The 13863-nt window shown below is 31.1% G+C and overlaps 2 protein-coding genes across 3 annotated transcripts; both read left to right on the top strand.

Moving 5' to 3' along the window:
• The first annotated feature begins 250 nt into the window (after positions 1-250).
• On the top strand, positions 251-2639 carry LOC137814966 (protein C2-DOMAIN ABA-RELATED 1-like). The gene is made up of 3 exons (XM_068617944.1): positions 251-557; positions 1606-1701; positions 2027-2639. The coding sequence occupies exons 1-3, from the start codon at positions 375-377 to the stop codon at positions 2315-2317; spliced, it is 570 nt and encodes a 189-aa protein (XP_068474045.1). The 5' UTR covers positions 251-374; the 3' UTR covers positions 2318-2639.
• Positions 2640-3265: 626 nt separating this feature from the next.
• LOC137814965 (protein PTST, chloroplastic) lies at positions 3266-9417 on the top strand. 2 transcript variants are annotated; one of them, XR_011081704.1, is made up of 10 exons: positions 3266-3593; positions 4980-5021; positions 5262-5565; positions 6635-6724; positions 7452-7520; positions 8265-8370; positions 8547-8635; positions 8853-8919; positions 8991-9103; positions 9196-9417. XR_011081704.1 is itself a non-coding variant. In XM_068617943.1 (9 exons), the coding sequence occupies exons 2-9, from the start codon at positions 5002-5004 to the stop codon at positions 9296-9298; spliced, it is 894 nt and encodes a 297-aa protein (XP_068474044.1). In that variant the 5' UTR covers positions 3266-3593; positions 4980-5001; the 3' UTR covers positions 9299-9417. The 2 variants fall into 2 exon arrangements, 1 of the variants encoding a protein (XP_068474044.1); XM_068617943.1 differs by lacking the exon at positions 8853-8919.
• Positions 9418-13863: the final 4446 nt, after the last annotated feature.

Here is a 13863-nt window from a genome sequence, read left to right as displayed (position 1 = left end):
TAACCTATATTTGTATTTTATAATTAGATGACAATGAAATCTTTCTATAAGTTATAATTAAAAAAACAATGTACTTTGTTTTATAATTTAATGAAGACTTGTTGGGTCTTGATTTTAATTTGGATGTGGTTGCACCGAATAATATTGATCTAAAAGAGTATAGAAGAAATAATTTAATATTTATTAAATTAAAATGTTGAAAGCGAAACTATTGTTATTTTTATGAGAAAGAAAAAAAAAACACTGTTTCTAAAGATCCTAGGAAAACCACAGAGAAGAATAAGGAAAAAAGACCTTGTCGCAGTAAAGACAATAAAAAAAAAACACGGAGAGAAGTAAACAGTTCATATGTTATAAATGGCTTCACTTTGCTCATGACTTTGGGATACCCATTTGTTCTCTCTTTGAAAAATTCCATTTTTCTTCATTTCCTCACATATTTCGCCATGGAGAACTTGCTGGGTCTGCTGAGAATTCATGTTGAAAAAGGTGTCAATCTTGCTATCAGGGATGTGGTGAGCAGTGATCCTTATGTTGTCATCAAAATGGGCAAGCAGGTAAGCTTTCTCCACTTTTTTTATCATCAATCTTATCACTCTTTCTTCATCTTTTGGTTCTGTGACATTTTTCTGAACCCTGTTGACTTTTCTCTGTTAATTTTTCTCTTGATTTCCTTTCTCTATTCTTAATCCCCTTTTTTGTGTGTTTCTTCTTTCATCTTATTTCTCCAATTCCCACCCCCCCTTTTGTTAATAGCCCTCACTCCTATGCTCATCTTTCTTGACTTAAAGTGGAGTATCTATTTCATTTTTCCTGCCATCTCACTATTCATCATAGACTGTTCTAGAGCTTTGTTGGAGAAGAAGATGAATTTGAAACAATTAAAAGAATATATAGTTTGTCTGTAAGTCTTCTGTGCTAATTTTTGTTAGAGAAAGTGGCTAATTCAAGTTGGAAAGTCGTAGTCTCCCACTCTTACACCCTTTAGTCTATAAACTAAATCTGAAAGTTTGCAACTTGCTTGAAGGTGAGGAAGATAAACCAACCCAACAAGTACCGTATTGATAGATTAAAATAAATAAAGAATTGTGCAAACAAAGATATGAAATCTTGGGAGTATTAAAATATTTCCCAACAAACAAGCTATTTGAGTTAAAAGCTTACACTCATCATGGATATGGCCGGCACATAAATTATAATAAATTTTTGTCTTGGTCAGCTAAATAAAGTTTTGGCCCTCTTCTCTTGTTTTTTTTCTTTTGGTGCTTTCTGATAAAAAAGTGAGGATAAAAATTTTGTTTGCATCCCAGAGTAGCCTTTTCGTTTTCCTTTTTCACTAGAACTAGACTCTGCATTCGGCACTGCAACTCATTTAACTTAATTATGGATATGCTGAAAACTTCACATGTAAGGTAAGGGTAATCAAGTGTATACCCTAAATTTCTAACTACTAGTTAGAATGGTCTGTATAATTAACTATGTGTTTTTCCATGTTTTGGGTTATTATGTTAAATGGCATCAAATAGTAAGAGGAGCAGAATGAAACCTTGTTCTTTTTGTTGTTGTCTATAATCCATCTCACGCTGCATTTTATGTCTCATGCAGAAGCTGAAGACTCGGGTGGTCAAGAAGAATTTAAATCCTGAATGGAATGATGACTTGACCCTGTCTATTTCAGACCCTCATACTCCAATCCATCTAGTGAGTAACTCTTTTTATAGTGTCTGTGTTTCAAATTTCAACACCAGAGAGCAAAACTTGGGTACAAAATGAAAGCTGCATAGACCATCTGAAGCAATCATGTTAAATCCACATAGTACTCTGAACAATAAAGCCATATAAATATTATCATAACATCAAAAGATGTTAAACTGTGGTGTCTATGAACAATAATAACATGCGTGTTTTACTGAAACAATGTTTAGCTTTGTTTGTTGCTTAGTGTGCATATGGAAGATCATGGAAATAAGAAGTAATTTAATTCATCAACAAACTATAGCAATAATGTTACTGTTTTTTGATGCAGCAAGTGTATGACAAGGACACATTCAGCATGGATGACAAAATGGGGGATGCTGACTTTTCTATAGTTCCATTCACCGAAGCAGTGAAGATGCGGTTGGCAGGTCTCCCCAACAACACTATAGTTACAAAAGTGTTACCCAGCAGACAAAACTGCTTAGCTGAAGAGAGTCACATTGTCTGGAAGGATGGCAAAGTTGTGCAAAACATGGTTCTTAGACTAAAAAATGTGGAGTCTGGAGAGGTGGAACTCCAGTTAAATTGGATTGACATTCCTGGTTCAAGGCATCTCTAGATCACAGTCCAAGATTGGTGTTCTTAAGACTTGGCATATTGTAAAGTTTAGACTTGCAGCCTCATAAACCAGCAACACCTTATGTTTCATATCATGCTATCCTTTTACTCTTTCGCAGAACATCAAAATTGTTGATTATTGGTTTGCCATGGATGGTGTTGCAATTAGTGATAGTTAGTGAAGAAGAACGGTAGAGGTTGTTTCCCTATTGTAATGTACAATTATCTCCTAGGTCATGTAATAATGTCCAACAAACTTTTTAGACAAAGATCAGTCTGTGTCAGCATATATAAGAATATGTGACATCGTTTTCAACTTACAACATTATGGAGTTGGGTCTGTGAATTTTTTTCCTTAAATAGTATTCTTCTTTCTCATTTTTCTCCAATGTGATACTTTAAAGTCATACTTAATTTCAAGAATAAGCACTAGCTTTTATCAGGGGAGAGTTGACGATTTTTCATCACATGTTATATGCATAAAAAATCACCATTGATAATGTTGTAAATAAAAAACTTTAACAAATTTTATTTATTCAGAAAACGATATTATGTTAAAATAACTAAATATCAAGAGTCTTTTTCATTTTGGAATTTGTGAAAAGCCATTATCAAAATATTCCAATATTATCTTTAAGTAATGACTACTCATACAAGATAATATCACACAATAATTATAATGCAAAGGTCAGAGTTCAAATATGAATATTTTCAAAATACTTAATAAATTATTCAAATCTTGAACTTAATAAAGTTAATGTAATTATCCACATCTAACATTCTTGATTAATTATCTAATAAATGAATTATAATTTTATAATTGATTATTTTATTATCTTATACATTTAAACAATTATTTATATTGCGTAGAAGATAAATCTCAATAACATAAAATATTATCTTAAATATATTTATTACTTACATAATTTTATCAGGATGAAGAGAGTTCACCAAATTAGCAGTAGTATTGAAAAGTAGAAGAAGATAAAATCTAACTAAAGGTATTTTATCAAACAAGAAGAAGCCAAACAACATGGTGAATCCTCCACCGTTCATTGATGCAAAACCCAACGTGCTGATTATGGTGCACGTTCATCTCCTAAATTTCATCTTGTATAATAACGGTGTCACTTCCAACTCCCTGTCCATAAAAATCACTGTCACTATTGTCCTCGAAAAAAGAGTGAACATGAACCATAGCGGTGTGATCTGAACCAACTTCCCTGCACAACACAAGGGTTTCAACCATCTACTCCTATTCTTCACACTCTCTCTGTGTAAGTGCTTACTTTACTTTGCAATTTCACTCATCAACCAACTGGTGGATTTTTGTTTGCTAATAACCTTTTTTTCTGGATGATACGGTGTAGTTTAGTATTAGCAGGGACATTAGTTGTTACCCAAAGCATCATTAGTCCTCAAGTATGTTATTGGATTCCGTTTAGTTCGCATCTCATCGCAGTATGCAATATGATTCAGGAAAGACGAGAATTTCCCTCTTGTTTGTGCTGTTCTTCTAAATACACCATTCACTCAAGAACAAAAGAAGTTTTGTTTTCAGTAGAATTCCATGGTAAATTTCGTGGAATAGGACTTCGGATTGGAGTTCTATAGTCTGAAAAAGTATTGGCTGGAAGCTGCACAGCGGAAAGGGTGCAGCATCCTGGAGTCGCTAATTGGGCCACACACTCTTTTGTGCTTTCTGATACTGTAAATTGCTTTGGTGATTATTTTGCCAAATAGGAGTTTTAATTGCTGCTTGTGAGATTGTCTGTATCTTAGGGGACTAGTGGCTCCTTCCATGGGGGAAGTTTGTGAATCGGGTTTCCTGTTGGAGATAGCCTTTTGTGCTGGACACTCCCTTTTACAGTTCACTGTTGATTGAGGATGATATGTTTCAACAGAGGGTTGTGTCCTTGGTAATTAGCAGTTAGCAATGAGTGAAATAAAGAAGTAAAGAAGCAGTAAATCAACTTCATGGCTCCCCTTTTTTGAAGTTAGATTTCCTTGTTGTATTTTATTGATGAAGAATCTCTGGATTTTAAGATGTTTCCGGTCACTAGGAAATCTTATCATCATGACTGATCTGTTTCTAGAGTAAGTCATGACAATTTAAGTGTGAACTCTTTATAATCAATGAGGTATACTGTAAAGGAAAAGGAAGTTTGTTATGTTGATGGACTGGGACATTGTTGATACCTGATAGATGTGAAACTGAGCTACTTGATACCGAGGATAAATCTTGTCTCCACAACCCAGTTTTCTCTATTGGATGGAATCACCTTGGTGATTTTCAACAAAAATATCCTTTTAGAAATTAAACAAATTATTTTAATTCACATGATTTGATACCCATAGCAGAACGATCTTGGTCTCTGGTAGTCCATCACCAATGTTACGAAAGGGGAAATAATTATGCAAAGTAGTATCACATTATTTTACACTTTTGAAGCCTTAACCTGTAACACATGAAACTTTTGGTTTATAAGTGTGGAAACTTGACCATTTACTTATTTTGAAACACCTTGCTCAGAATTCTTTTCATATTTTCTCTTTAGGTAATTTATCCTGACATTTCGGCTTTGCAGAGTTAATCTGTTGATTCAACATATCTACTTGAACAGGTCCTGATGCTCTGTTTTTTTTTTCTCTCTTTTTGACAGGGGAACTAACAATCACTTCATAATGGAAATAAGTATTGCAAGGTAAGCCTACACAAAGTATAATAATGAATTAACCTTCAGGATGTGTGAAGCATTAGCATTGTTCTTAATGCCACCTCTGCATGCTCCCTCTCCTTTGGTCCTCCCCTTAACCCCAGAAAACGGAAGGTTTTTTTCTGGGGAGGGGGGGTATTATGAAGTAGTAATATATGCTGTTATACATTATTGTCATGTTTCAAGTTGAGATACTAATCACCATATTTTCTTTCATAATTTGAGTAGGCCTCATCTTGAAACACAGGGAATATTCTTTTCAAATATTTCAAGAACAATGGGATGGGAAAGCTCTAAGAAACTTTCATGTAAAGTGGCTGCCTTAAGTTCTACACGGGACTTTCACAGACTGGCCTCTTCTTTTCAAGCTTTTACTACAGTGTATCCTAAAAGGCATTTTATCTGTAGACCAAATTCTGTGCCGATTAGTTTACAGGAATCTGCATCATATGGAGATAATTCGCTCGAAGGTGAGAAGCCATCTAGAGACTCGGAAGAGGAGACTTTGGCACAACCACTTACCCGTGAACAGGTATTCTTTTTTTATCCAACTTACAAATGTCTTTTTGAAATCCCACGACTACCATTTGATTACAGACATGTTTTAACTTTAAAAACACCTGAAATTGAAGAAATACATCTTAATTGTCTGACCATGTTATTTTCTCGTTTTTTAGAGCAGATGAAGCCATTGTTTTGAGATTATTTTTAGCATGGCCTTTGAAGTATCGATGTACCTTGTGAACTATAAAAAATCCTTCACACTGTTAAAACCACTTCTCTTCTTCTCTCTCTACTTTTGTCTCAGTTTTCTTCTGTGTGAAGTGAAAATAAACCGGGAAGTTGATTAGATGATAGTCTATTACTCTATTTGCATTCTGTTAGAGACCTAGGCTATCTTTAGTAATCTTAAAATAGGGAATTGATTAACTTCTACCATGCTTAGAAAGAGTTAAAAATAAGCAGACTTGGAAATTAGGATCACGTCCTTCACTCGCTGTGGTGTTATTTTCTTTGTGCAACTTTCCTTTACTTGGCTTTGTTTTTCTGGAGGCTTGAGGTTAACCAGTTTTTAACTTTCCTTTACCTTGCATTACTTTATTCTCTAAAAAAATTTGATTATCCGTTAATATACTTCTTTCATGGGAAGGCAGAACAACAAATAGACTTGGGAAAAATCAAATGTAAGGATCAAGGAAAGAGAAACTATTTCAAGTTTTGAAGTGGAGTTTTTTCGGTGAAATATTACTTAAATAGGTCTCACATTTGTTTTTTGTTGGGGTTTTAGTTTCTAAAATAAGAGAAATTAAACCCGAAGGAATGGTTTCACCAAGTTCCAAAAACTAAACAAACACCCTTTATTTTGTGCAGTTATTTTGAAGAGACTGCAATTGTCAAGACTAATTGTATTTTTTTCACTCTGTGCGATTATTTTGGGAGATAATTTGATATGGTGAAGTTACGTGTTTAGTTTGTGTTTAATTTATTGGGCTTAAATTATCTCACATTCTAAGAAAAGGTTAGTATGTTTTTTGTGCATGTATTTGCAACTTGAAATTAATACTTAGATTATATCTTCTGTTTCAAATCTTGCTAATCAGGTAATGACACTGCTTGCTGACACACAGAGAGAAAAACTCACTAAGAAGCTTAGTGAAGCCAACCAGCAAAATCGGTTCCTAAAAAGACAGGTTCTGCATTATATTTGATATTTTTTGCATTGCCCTTACATTGAAACCAAAGTGCAATTTTCTTAATGATAGTGATGTTTCCTGTTTTGGCAATTTATGCTAATTGCCTAAATGGTCAAAGTTGGATGACATTCTTGTATAGAAAGTTGGGAATTTATTTGTGCCAACCTTTAGATGATTCATTGGGAAGAAGATGCATTGATGTCATAATAGGCCCATGGGATGGATTTAGTCAACTCAATCTGGATGAAGTCAATAAAACAAGATAATATTTTTTTTTTGCTGGTCATAGAAATGGATAGAAAGGACAATGTGGTACACGATGGGATGCCATGACATTTAGAAAATATGGCTGATTAGAGAGGATGGTGAATTTTATTAATTCTTTTGGCTTTGACATTTTTCGTAATTATAATAGTCCGTTTACAATGAGTGGTTAATGCTCAAAATCGTTTTTGAATTTCATTACTAAAAGCTATCATTGTTGCATGATACATTGATTGTCATAAAACAGAAGTACGAAAGCTGATGGAGTGTGTTTGGAATAGACTTATCTGACTTTCTTCTGTATTTTTATCCTCATCGCATCAGCATCAGTTGGGCATAGTATAGGTTTATTATTGAACTCATAGGTCATAGACGCCATTGTCAGAAGTTAGAATGAAGATGTATGAATGGCAAAGGTCCTTGAACTAACATCCTGTACCGGCTTCTTTTTTCTCTGCAGTTGAACGTAAAGGAGGATGCATTGGTAAAATTCAAAAGTGAACTTGGTGTCATTGAGCTTGAAATTCAGGTTCAATTATATCTTCCTTCTCACTTTTTATGCTGTTATATATTGCCAACTTTTCTTCGTTTGATATTTGCTGACCTAGAGCTTTCATACTTTTTAACTGAATGAGTATACTGTATACCTTTCATGGCGCTGTGTTGTATCTTAATTACTATTGATTTAAGAATTAACTCATGAAATTTTACAATACTTTCCGTGGAAGTTTATCTCTTCTATTCTCATGTTATACTGAAGTTGCACCTCGGGATAACTTTTCCTTCCCTCGTGTGCTTGCTACGGTGTTATACTCTTCTTTTCATCGTCAAAAGAACTCCCAAGTCATTGATATTGAAAACATAAATCATGTTATCATAGGATAATATTAATTTAACATTTTGTTAAAGCTTCTGTAATGTTGTACTGATAACTTCACGTAATATCAAAGTTGTGTCTGAAAATATAAAGATAAAAAATGCTGATTGTAAATTATTTCAACAATTACATTAATTTGATGGAGCTTTTAATGATTAAAGCTAGATTATATTAATAAGATGATCACGAGTAAAAGAATGTCATCCAACGGACTAATTGCAGTTTAATTTTCTACTCAATCAGTTACTGAGCTCTGCAGGCATGCATTGGTAATTGTAGTATGCCTGATACTTGCCTTCCTCACTGAATTCTTTTGTTGCATTGTAGAATTGTTCAAACGTTAAAAGCTGTTAAGAATCATATTGAGACATAATGTATGGTTTACTTTGGGGTTAGGCTCTAACTAGACTAGCAGCAGAAATAGCTCAATGTGGTATTCCAGAAGGTTCAAGGAGGATCAATGGAAAGTACATTCATTCTCACCTTGTTGCTAGATTAGAAGGTATAATGGCATTTGCTCTGATTACCCCTTATAGGATTCACAAGTGTATTTCATTCCGGATAACTACTTGCTGATATTTGTGTAGTATATACTAATAAAACCTCACAGCAATGTGTTGCCAACTTGGCTTCTTTTATGTCCTTATCGATGAAAATGCGTTGTTTTTGCCTACATAGCTTTACGTGGACAACTGAAGGAACAAATCAAGGACGTTGATGCGGCACAATCAAAGGCGGTTTCTGTGTTTTGGATTGGCATGGCTGAGGTAAACAAATTCAATATTAAACTTCCAAATGTTAAATAAGAATCTGTTCCCTCTCCCTCCCTTACCTCACAAAAAGGTTCAGCTTTGTCAATAAACACTGGAGAAATTTCTTTGCCTACAAAAGCTATTTCAAACGTGAGATTTGATTTCTCTAGAAAATGTATCCCACTTACAAGTGTCAAATAAGTACATTATTTTTTACAAATTTGATTTTCAGCGTCAGGTATTGGGTTTAAATGTTCAGGATACAAAATAGTTGCTCCGTGAAGCCATGCAACATTATGGTATACCCTGGCTTCAAAAGTTTAATATATTTGATAATGCCTTGCCTATTTGAACTTTCATTTTCCATCAGAGCGTGCAAATTATGGGAACCTTTGATGGCTGGAGCCAAGGAGAGCACCTTTCACCGGAATATAATGGTAGTTACACAAGGTTTTCAACAACATTGTTGCTCCGGCCAGGAAGGTACCATTTTTCTAAACTTGTGAAGCGTTTGAACTCACCTTATAACCTGGAGTGAGTATTCTTCAAACTCAAAAACAATAATTGTTGTGTAGGTATGAAATCAAATTCTTGGTAGATGGTGAATGGAAGCTCTCCCCAGAATTCCCCATTATTGGTGGAGGGTTAACGAAAAATAATTTGTTAGTTGTTGAGTAATGATCCATATTTTCATTTCTAGTAATAGAATACGCAGAAACTTGAGTGTCATTTTCTCTTAAGTTATGTACATTTTCTTGTTAATAAAACTTTTTTCATACCCATGGTTAAGAATTAAACCTTGTTCAATATGCTTTAGCTATTTAATTGTTTATTAGTTTGGTTGAATCTTGTTACTACTTGTAATTTTTTTTTGGTATGCAATTCAAACAGGCAGGAAGCTATTTTTTTATTCACACTTGTATATTGTCTTTTGTTCATTACATTTTCTAAAAAATCTTATTTAAGTTCTGTTGTTTTGGGATTATGTTAAAATCTTAAATTGCAATTCTAATTTATGCTTGTAATCGTTAATGAACATGGCATACAATGTGTACATAAGTTCCCAATCGGCTTGTCCAACATCTTTTTCACGAACAGTTGTCGGATACATTTGTTAATTTTCATAAGATTGAGATATGTTGAGACCTTGAACCGTTGAAGACCTTATCAACGTAGAAGATCATATTAATATGAGTTTATATTTTAATGATAATAAGAATAATCTGAATTATTTATTTGTACTTTGAATGTTTTTAACGTTTTGTTCTTCTAAGTATCTATAACTTTTGATTGTATGATAACTATCTATAATTTTTTATTGTATGATAGTCTGATGAACAAAACGAACATGTAACAAATTTTATTTAAAACAGTTCATTGTAAAAAATAAAAATTTCGGTTTGATAAGATAATTAAATTTTAACTGTATAAATTTTTAATATTATAATAAAGAAAAATAACTTTAAATATAACTTAATTTTATAAAATCGGTTTATAAAATAATATTTTTACTCATTTATATCTATTATCAAATATTTTAATTTTTAGTTGTATAGATTCAAAATATAAAGACAAAATCTCTTTGTATTAATATTCCAATAAATACAGAGACAAGATCATTAGCTAAAATAGATCTTATACCACAAAGTAAGTTATTCATTCTAAATTTAAAAATACAATTTATATACTTAAGCAATATTTGTTTATTATAATTTTAAGAAAATTATTATATGTTACAAAGTATTTATTTATGGAAATTTTAATTATATAAAAAAATATTTATTCCATATATTACACGGAAAATACTACTCATTTTGTATAATAACTGCATAATGATTACTGCTGAGTGATTAAAAAAAAGAGCAATAATTCTTGTCAAAAAAATATTTTAGTCTGTATTATTGATGACCTATAATCATCCAACTGTCTAATTATTGACCAATAAAATATAAATGATAGGCATTTCGCAGTTGACAATAGAGCTTACATAAAATATTATTTTAAACTCGGAATATAACTATAGTAGAATGGAACACAATAGATATTTTAAACAAAATCTAAAAATATAAATGAAAAATATAATTAAATTTTTTTGTTAAGATTACATTTAACTTTTATACATAAATGTTTATATACAACTTCAAATAAATTTTATAATAAATAATTTTTTCGTGAGTTTTTAAGATCTCATATCTTTCTTTTCATATAAGAATCTTGTAGGTTTATTTAATGGTATGTTATTTATATATTTTAATATAAATGATTTATTATTATGAAATATTTTTATGAAACAAGCGAATTTGAATGTAAAGATTTTTTTTATGATCCAAGGTGCTATTTAAATTTATTATTATGATCAAGGAGTCTTATAAAACTAAAGTAGTAACTTTATGACTCTGGTTATGATCATTCCAATAAGAATGTCCTTACATAAACTAAAAACATTTTATCAATTTGGTTATTTGTAAACAACCTAAATGGCATACCAATAAATTAAGTAGAAAAGGACAAGAATCAAAAGGTAAAATAGGAAATTTTAGAAACCAACCATTCGAAAAAAGTTGGAAAGTTTAAGAGAAATATGAGCGATAAAACTGATATGAGAGAGACACGTGATAAATTAAGAAGATAAAATGGGGAATATATGGAGGTAGAAGATGCTTGAATAATTAGTTTATGAATGGAAAAAAAAAAAGAATAAAGAAAGATTGAAGGAAGAGCTTACCTGCTCCATCCAAACTACCCATTTCTTCAATGCTCCATGCAAACCCTCAAAAAGAGATATTCCATCTTCATTGCTTTATTCCAACCCAATATAGAGACTCGTAAATCAACTAAACCACTTCATTCACTACTCCAATTCCCTCTCTTATAGACCTCCACTTTTATGAATATTCACATCTTTCAAGATTAAGTTTTAGAGGTGGTGGATCATGCAAAAACATAAAGCAAAATTCTCTCACGTTTCTTACCAAATACACTTACATAGTATAATACATCCCTCATCGCAACATGGTTATACTTGCACACACCTAACCTAATTAGCACTTCTCATTAGTGTTGAAATTCAGAATAACCTAATTTGAAAGTAGAATAAAGAATTAGAAACCACAAAATGGTTAATTTTTGTCATGTTCTTATAGGAAAGGAAAGGAAAGCAACTCTCCCAAGGTAGAAAAAAAATGGTATTATTAAAAAGTTGAGTTTATGACTCTAAGGATTGATCCTCAAGGATTGATGAAGTCCGAGGGAAGATCTATTTACAAAAGGTTTTTCAATGCTTACATCAGTAAGAACTAGAAAAATTATAGAATATATAAGTATAAAAGTAAATTAGAGATTATAGAATATATAAGTATAAAAGTAAATTAGAGGATAGGTTGAAATATTTCAAAAGATATTTGAAATAAATAAAATATATAATTGATTAGGGGATATTTGTCACTCAATCAATTGTAACTATATATACATACATATTTGAGTTATACGGGCTATCTGATTTGATTAGATTTATATTATTATGTTGTGATATATCTTTGCATATCTCAAATATGGGTAGGTACATAAGCCTCAAGTTCAAAATCTATAAATGAGGTGCAACTGGACTAATTCGATGGATAAACGAGTTTTAGTGTTTTGTTCAAGTAATTAGTTTTAAGGTTGTATTATCACAACCATCTTTTGTGGTTGGTGCTTTGTGACCTTTCGTAAAATTGAGTTTGTTTAGTTTTTGATTTAGCTAAGGATGTCGTCAGCGAGGAGTTAGTCAACAACTAAAAACTTGTGGTATTATATTATGAAATCATATATTTATTAGTCACTACATTTGATTCAATTTAAAGCCTCTAAGGATTGAATTTACTTGATTGAGTTTTATACATCAAATGATTTCGATTCAACTTAACATGTTCATTAAGTGTTAATCAAATTATTTTGATATAATGATATTTTATTTGTTCTGAGTTGGATTACTTTGAGGTTGCTTATTTTCAAACAACTTGTAGGATTGTATTGATCTAATGTGATGGTAGTTTATTTTCAAACGATTTCAAATTATTATGATGATCATTTATTTTCAAACAACTTTTATTGTTGTGATGATCGTTTATTTTCAAACGATTTCATACAACTTTGATTCGATGTGATTGTTGTTTATTTTCAAATGACTTTGGATTAATGTGATGATAATTTATTTTCAAATGACTTCATACTACTTTGATGTGATGTGATGATGATAATGACGCAACAGTTCTACTTCTAATAAGAACCATAAGACTTGTGGTATGTGAATAATTTTACCTAGGTTCCATGATAAGCGTTAAATATTATTGTCGAAAAGAGTATGACTCTGATGTCGAAAAGTGATTTTACCAAGAAGTCGTATTTATATCTTTGAGGATTAATCATCAAGTTGTTGATGAGATTTGATAGGAGGTCCACCAGCCAAATTTTTTTCAATGATCAAGTCAATAAGAGCTGGTAAAGTTATAGAATACAGTATAAAAGTGAACCAGAAAATTAAGTAAATATTCCCTAACGACTTAATATATATTTATAGACTCTAAGACCTATATAGAGATATTCTAGAAATATTTAAAATAAAAAGTATGATTAATTGTTCAATTATAAAAAAAATGTAAAAATACTAAATCATTGATAAATCACTTAGATATTATAATGACATTTAGATGCAAGAACCATATTCTTTTTAACATATTTATATGAAAAATTTATTTAAGTTAATTTTTCAATATTTCATAGACGAAATAAAGTATTTCTTCAATTTATATGTATATATTATATTGTAAAAAAAGACTAATATATATATATATATATATATATATATATATATATATTGAAATTAAAACAATTTATTACTTTCGCCATATATGGTTCAAGAAATGACCTCTTAAAGAACAATTCGACCTCTTCAAGAAATGAAGGGAGCAGTATAATGCTAATAAACTTTTAGAGACAAATAAATAATACATTTACCAAAGAAACATAAATAAAACATTTAATACAACATATTGAATGCACATTGAGTAACAGTATAATAATTTAAAGATGGTCCAAGGATGGAATAAATCGAATAAAGTCAAAAGTGCACGTTTCTATGTATTTACAATAACGAACGATCTAAAACACGACAGAATATCATTTTTTATGAAACTAAAAGAAATGAATTATTATTAATATATATTCATATATATATATATATATATATATATATATATATATGC

Source organism: Phaseolus vulgaris, chromosome 1 (assembly GCF_000499845.2).
Source record: "Phaseolus vulgaris cultivar G19833 chromosome 1, P. vulgaris v2.0, whole genome shotgun sequence".
In the NCBI taxonomy this organism is placed as follows: domain Eukaryota; kingdom Viridiplantae; phylum Streptophyta; class Magnoliopsida; order Fabales; family Fabaceae; genus Phaseolus; species Phaseolus vulgaris.
This window is presented reverse-complemented; position numbering and strand designations above follow the sequence as displayed.

Bases quoted from the DNA above. Each gene is read 5' to 3' on its own strand.
- LOC137814966 (XM_068617944.1), top strand. From the start codon at position 375: ATGACTTTGGGATACCCATTTGTTCTCTCTTTGAAAAATTCCATTTTT. The intron at 558-1,605 runs GTAAGCTTTCTC...TGTCTCATGCAG, and splicing joins TCATCAAAATGGGCAAGCAG to AAGCTGAAGACTCGGGTGGT. The intron at 1,702-2,026 runs GTGAGTAACTCT...TTTTTGATGCAG, and splicing joins CTCATACTCCAATCCATCTA to CAAGTGTATGACAAGGACAC.
- LOC137814965 (XM_068617943.1), top strand. From the start codon at position 5,002: ATGGAAATAAGTATTGCAAG. The intron at 8,636-8,990 runs GTAAACAAATTC...ATTTTCCATCAG, and splicing joins TTTGGATTGGCATGGCTGAG to AGCGTGCAAATTATGGGAAC. The intron at 9,104-9,195 runs GTACCATTTTTC...ATTGTTGTGTAG, and splicing joins TTGTTGCTCCGGCCAGGAAG to GTATGAAATCAAATTCTTGG.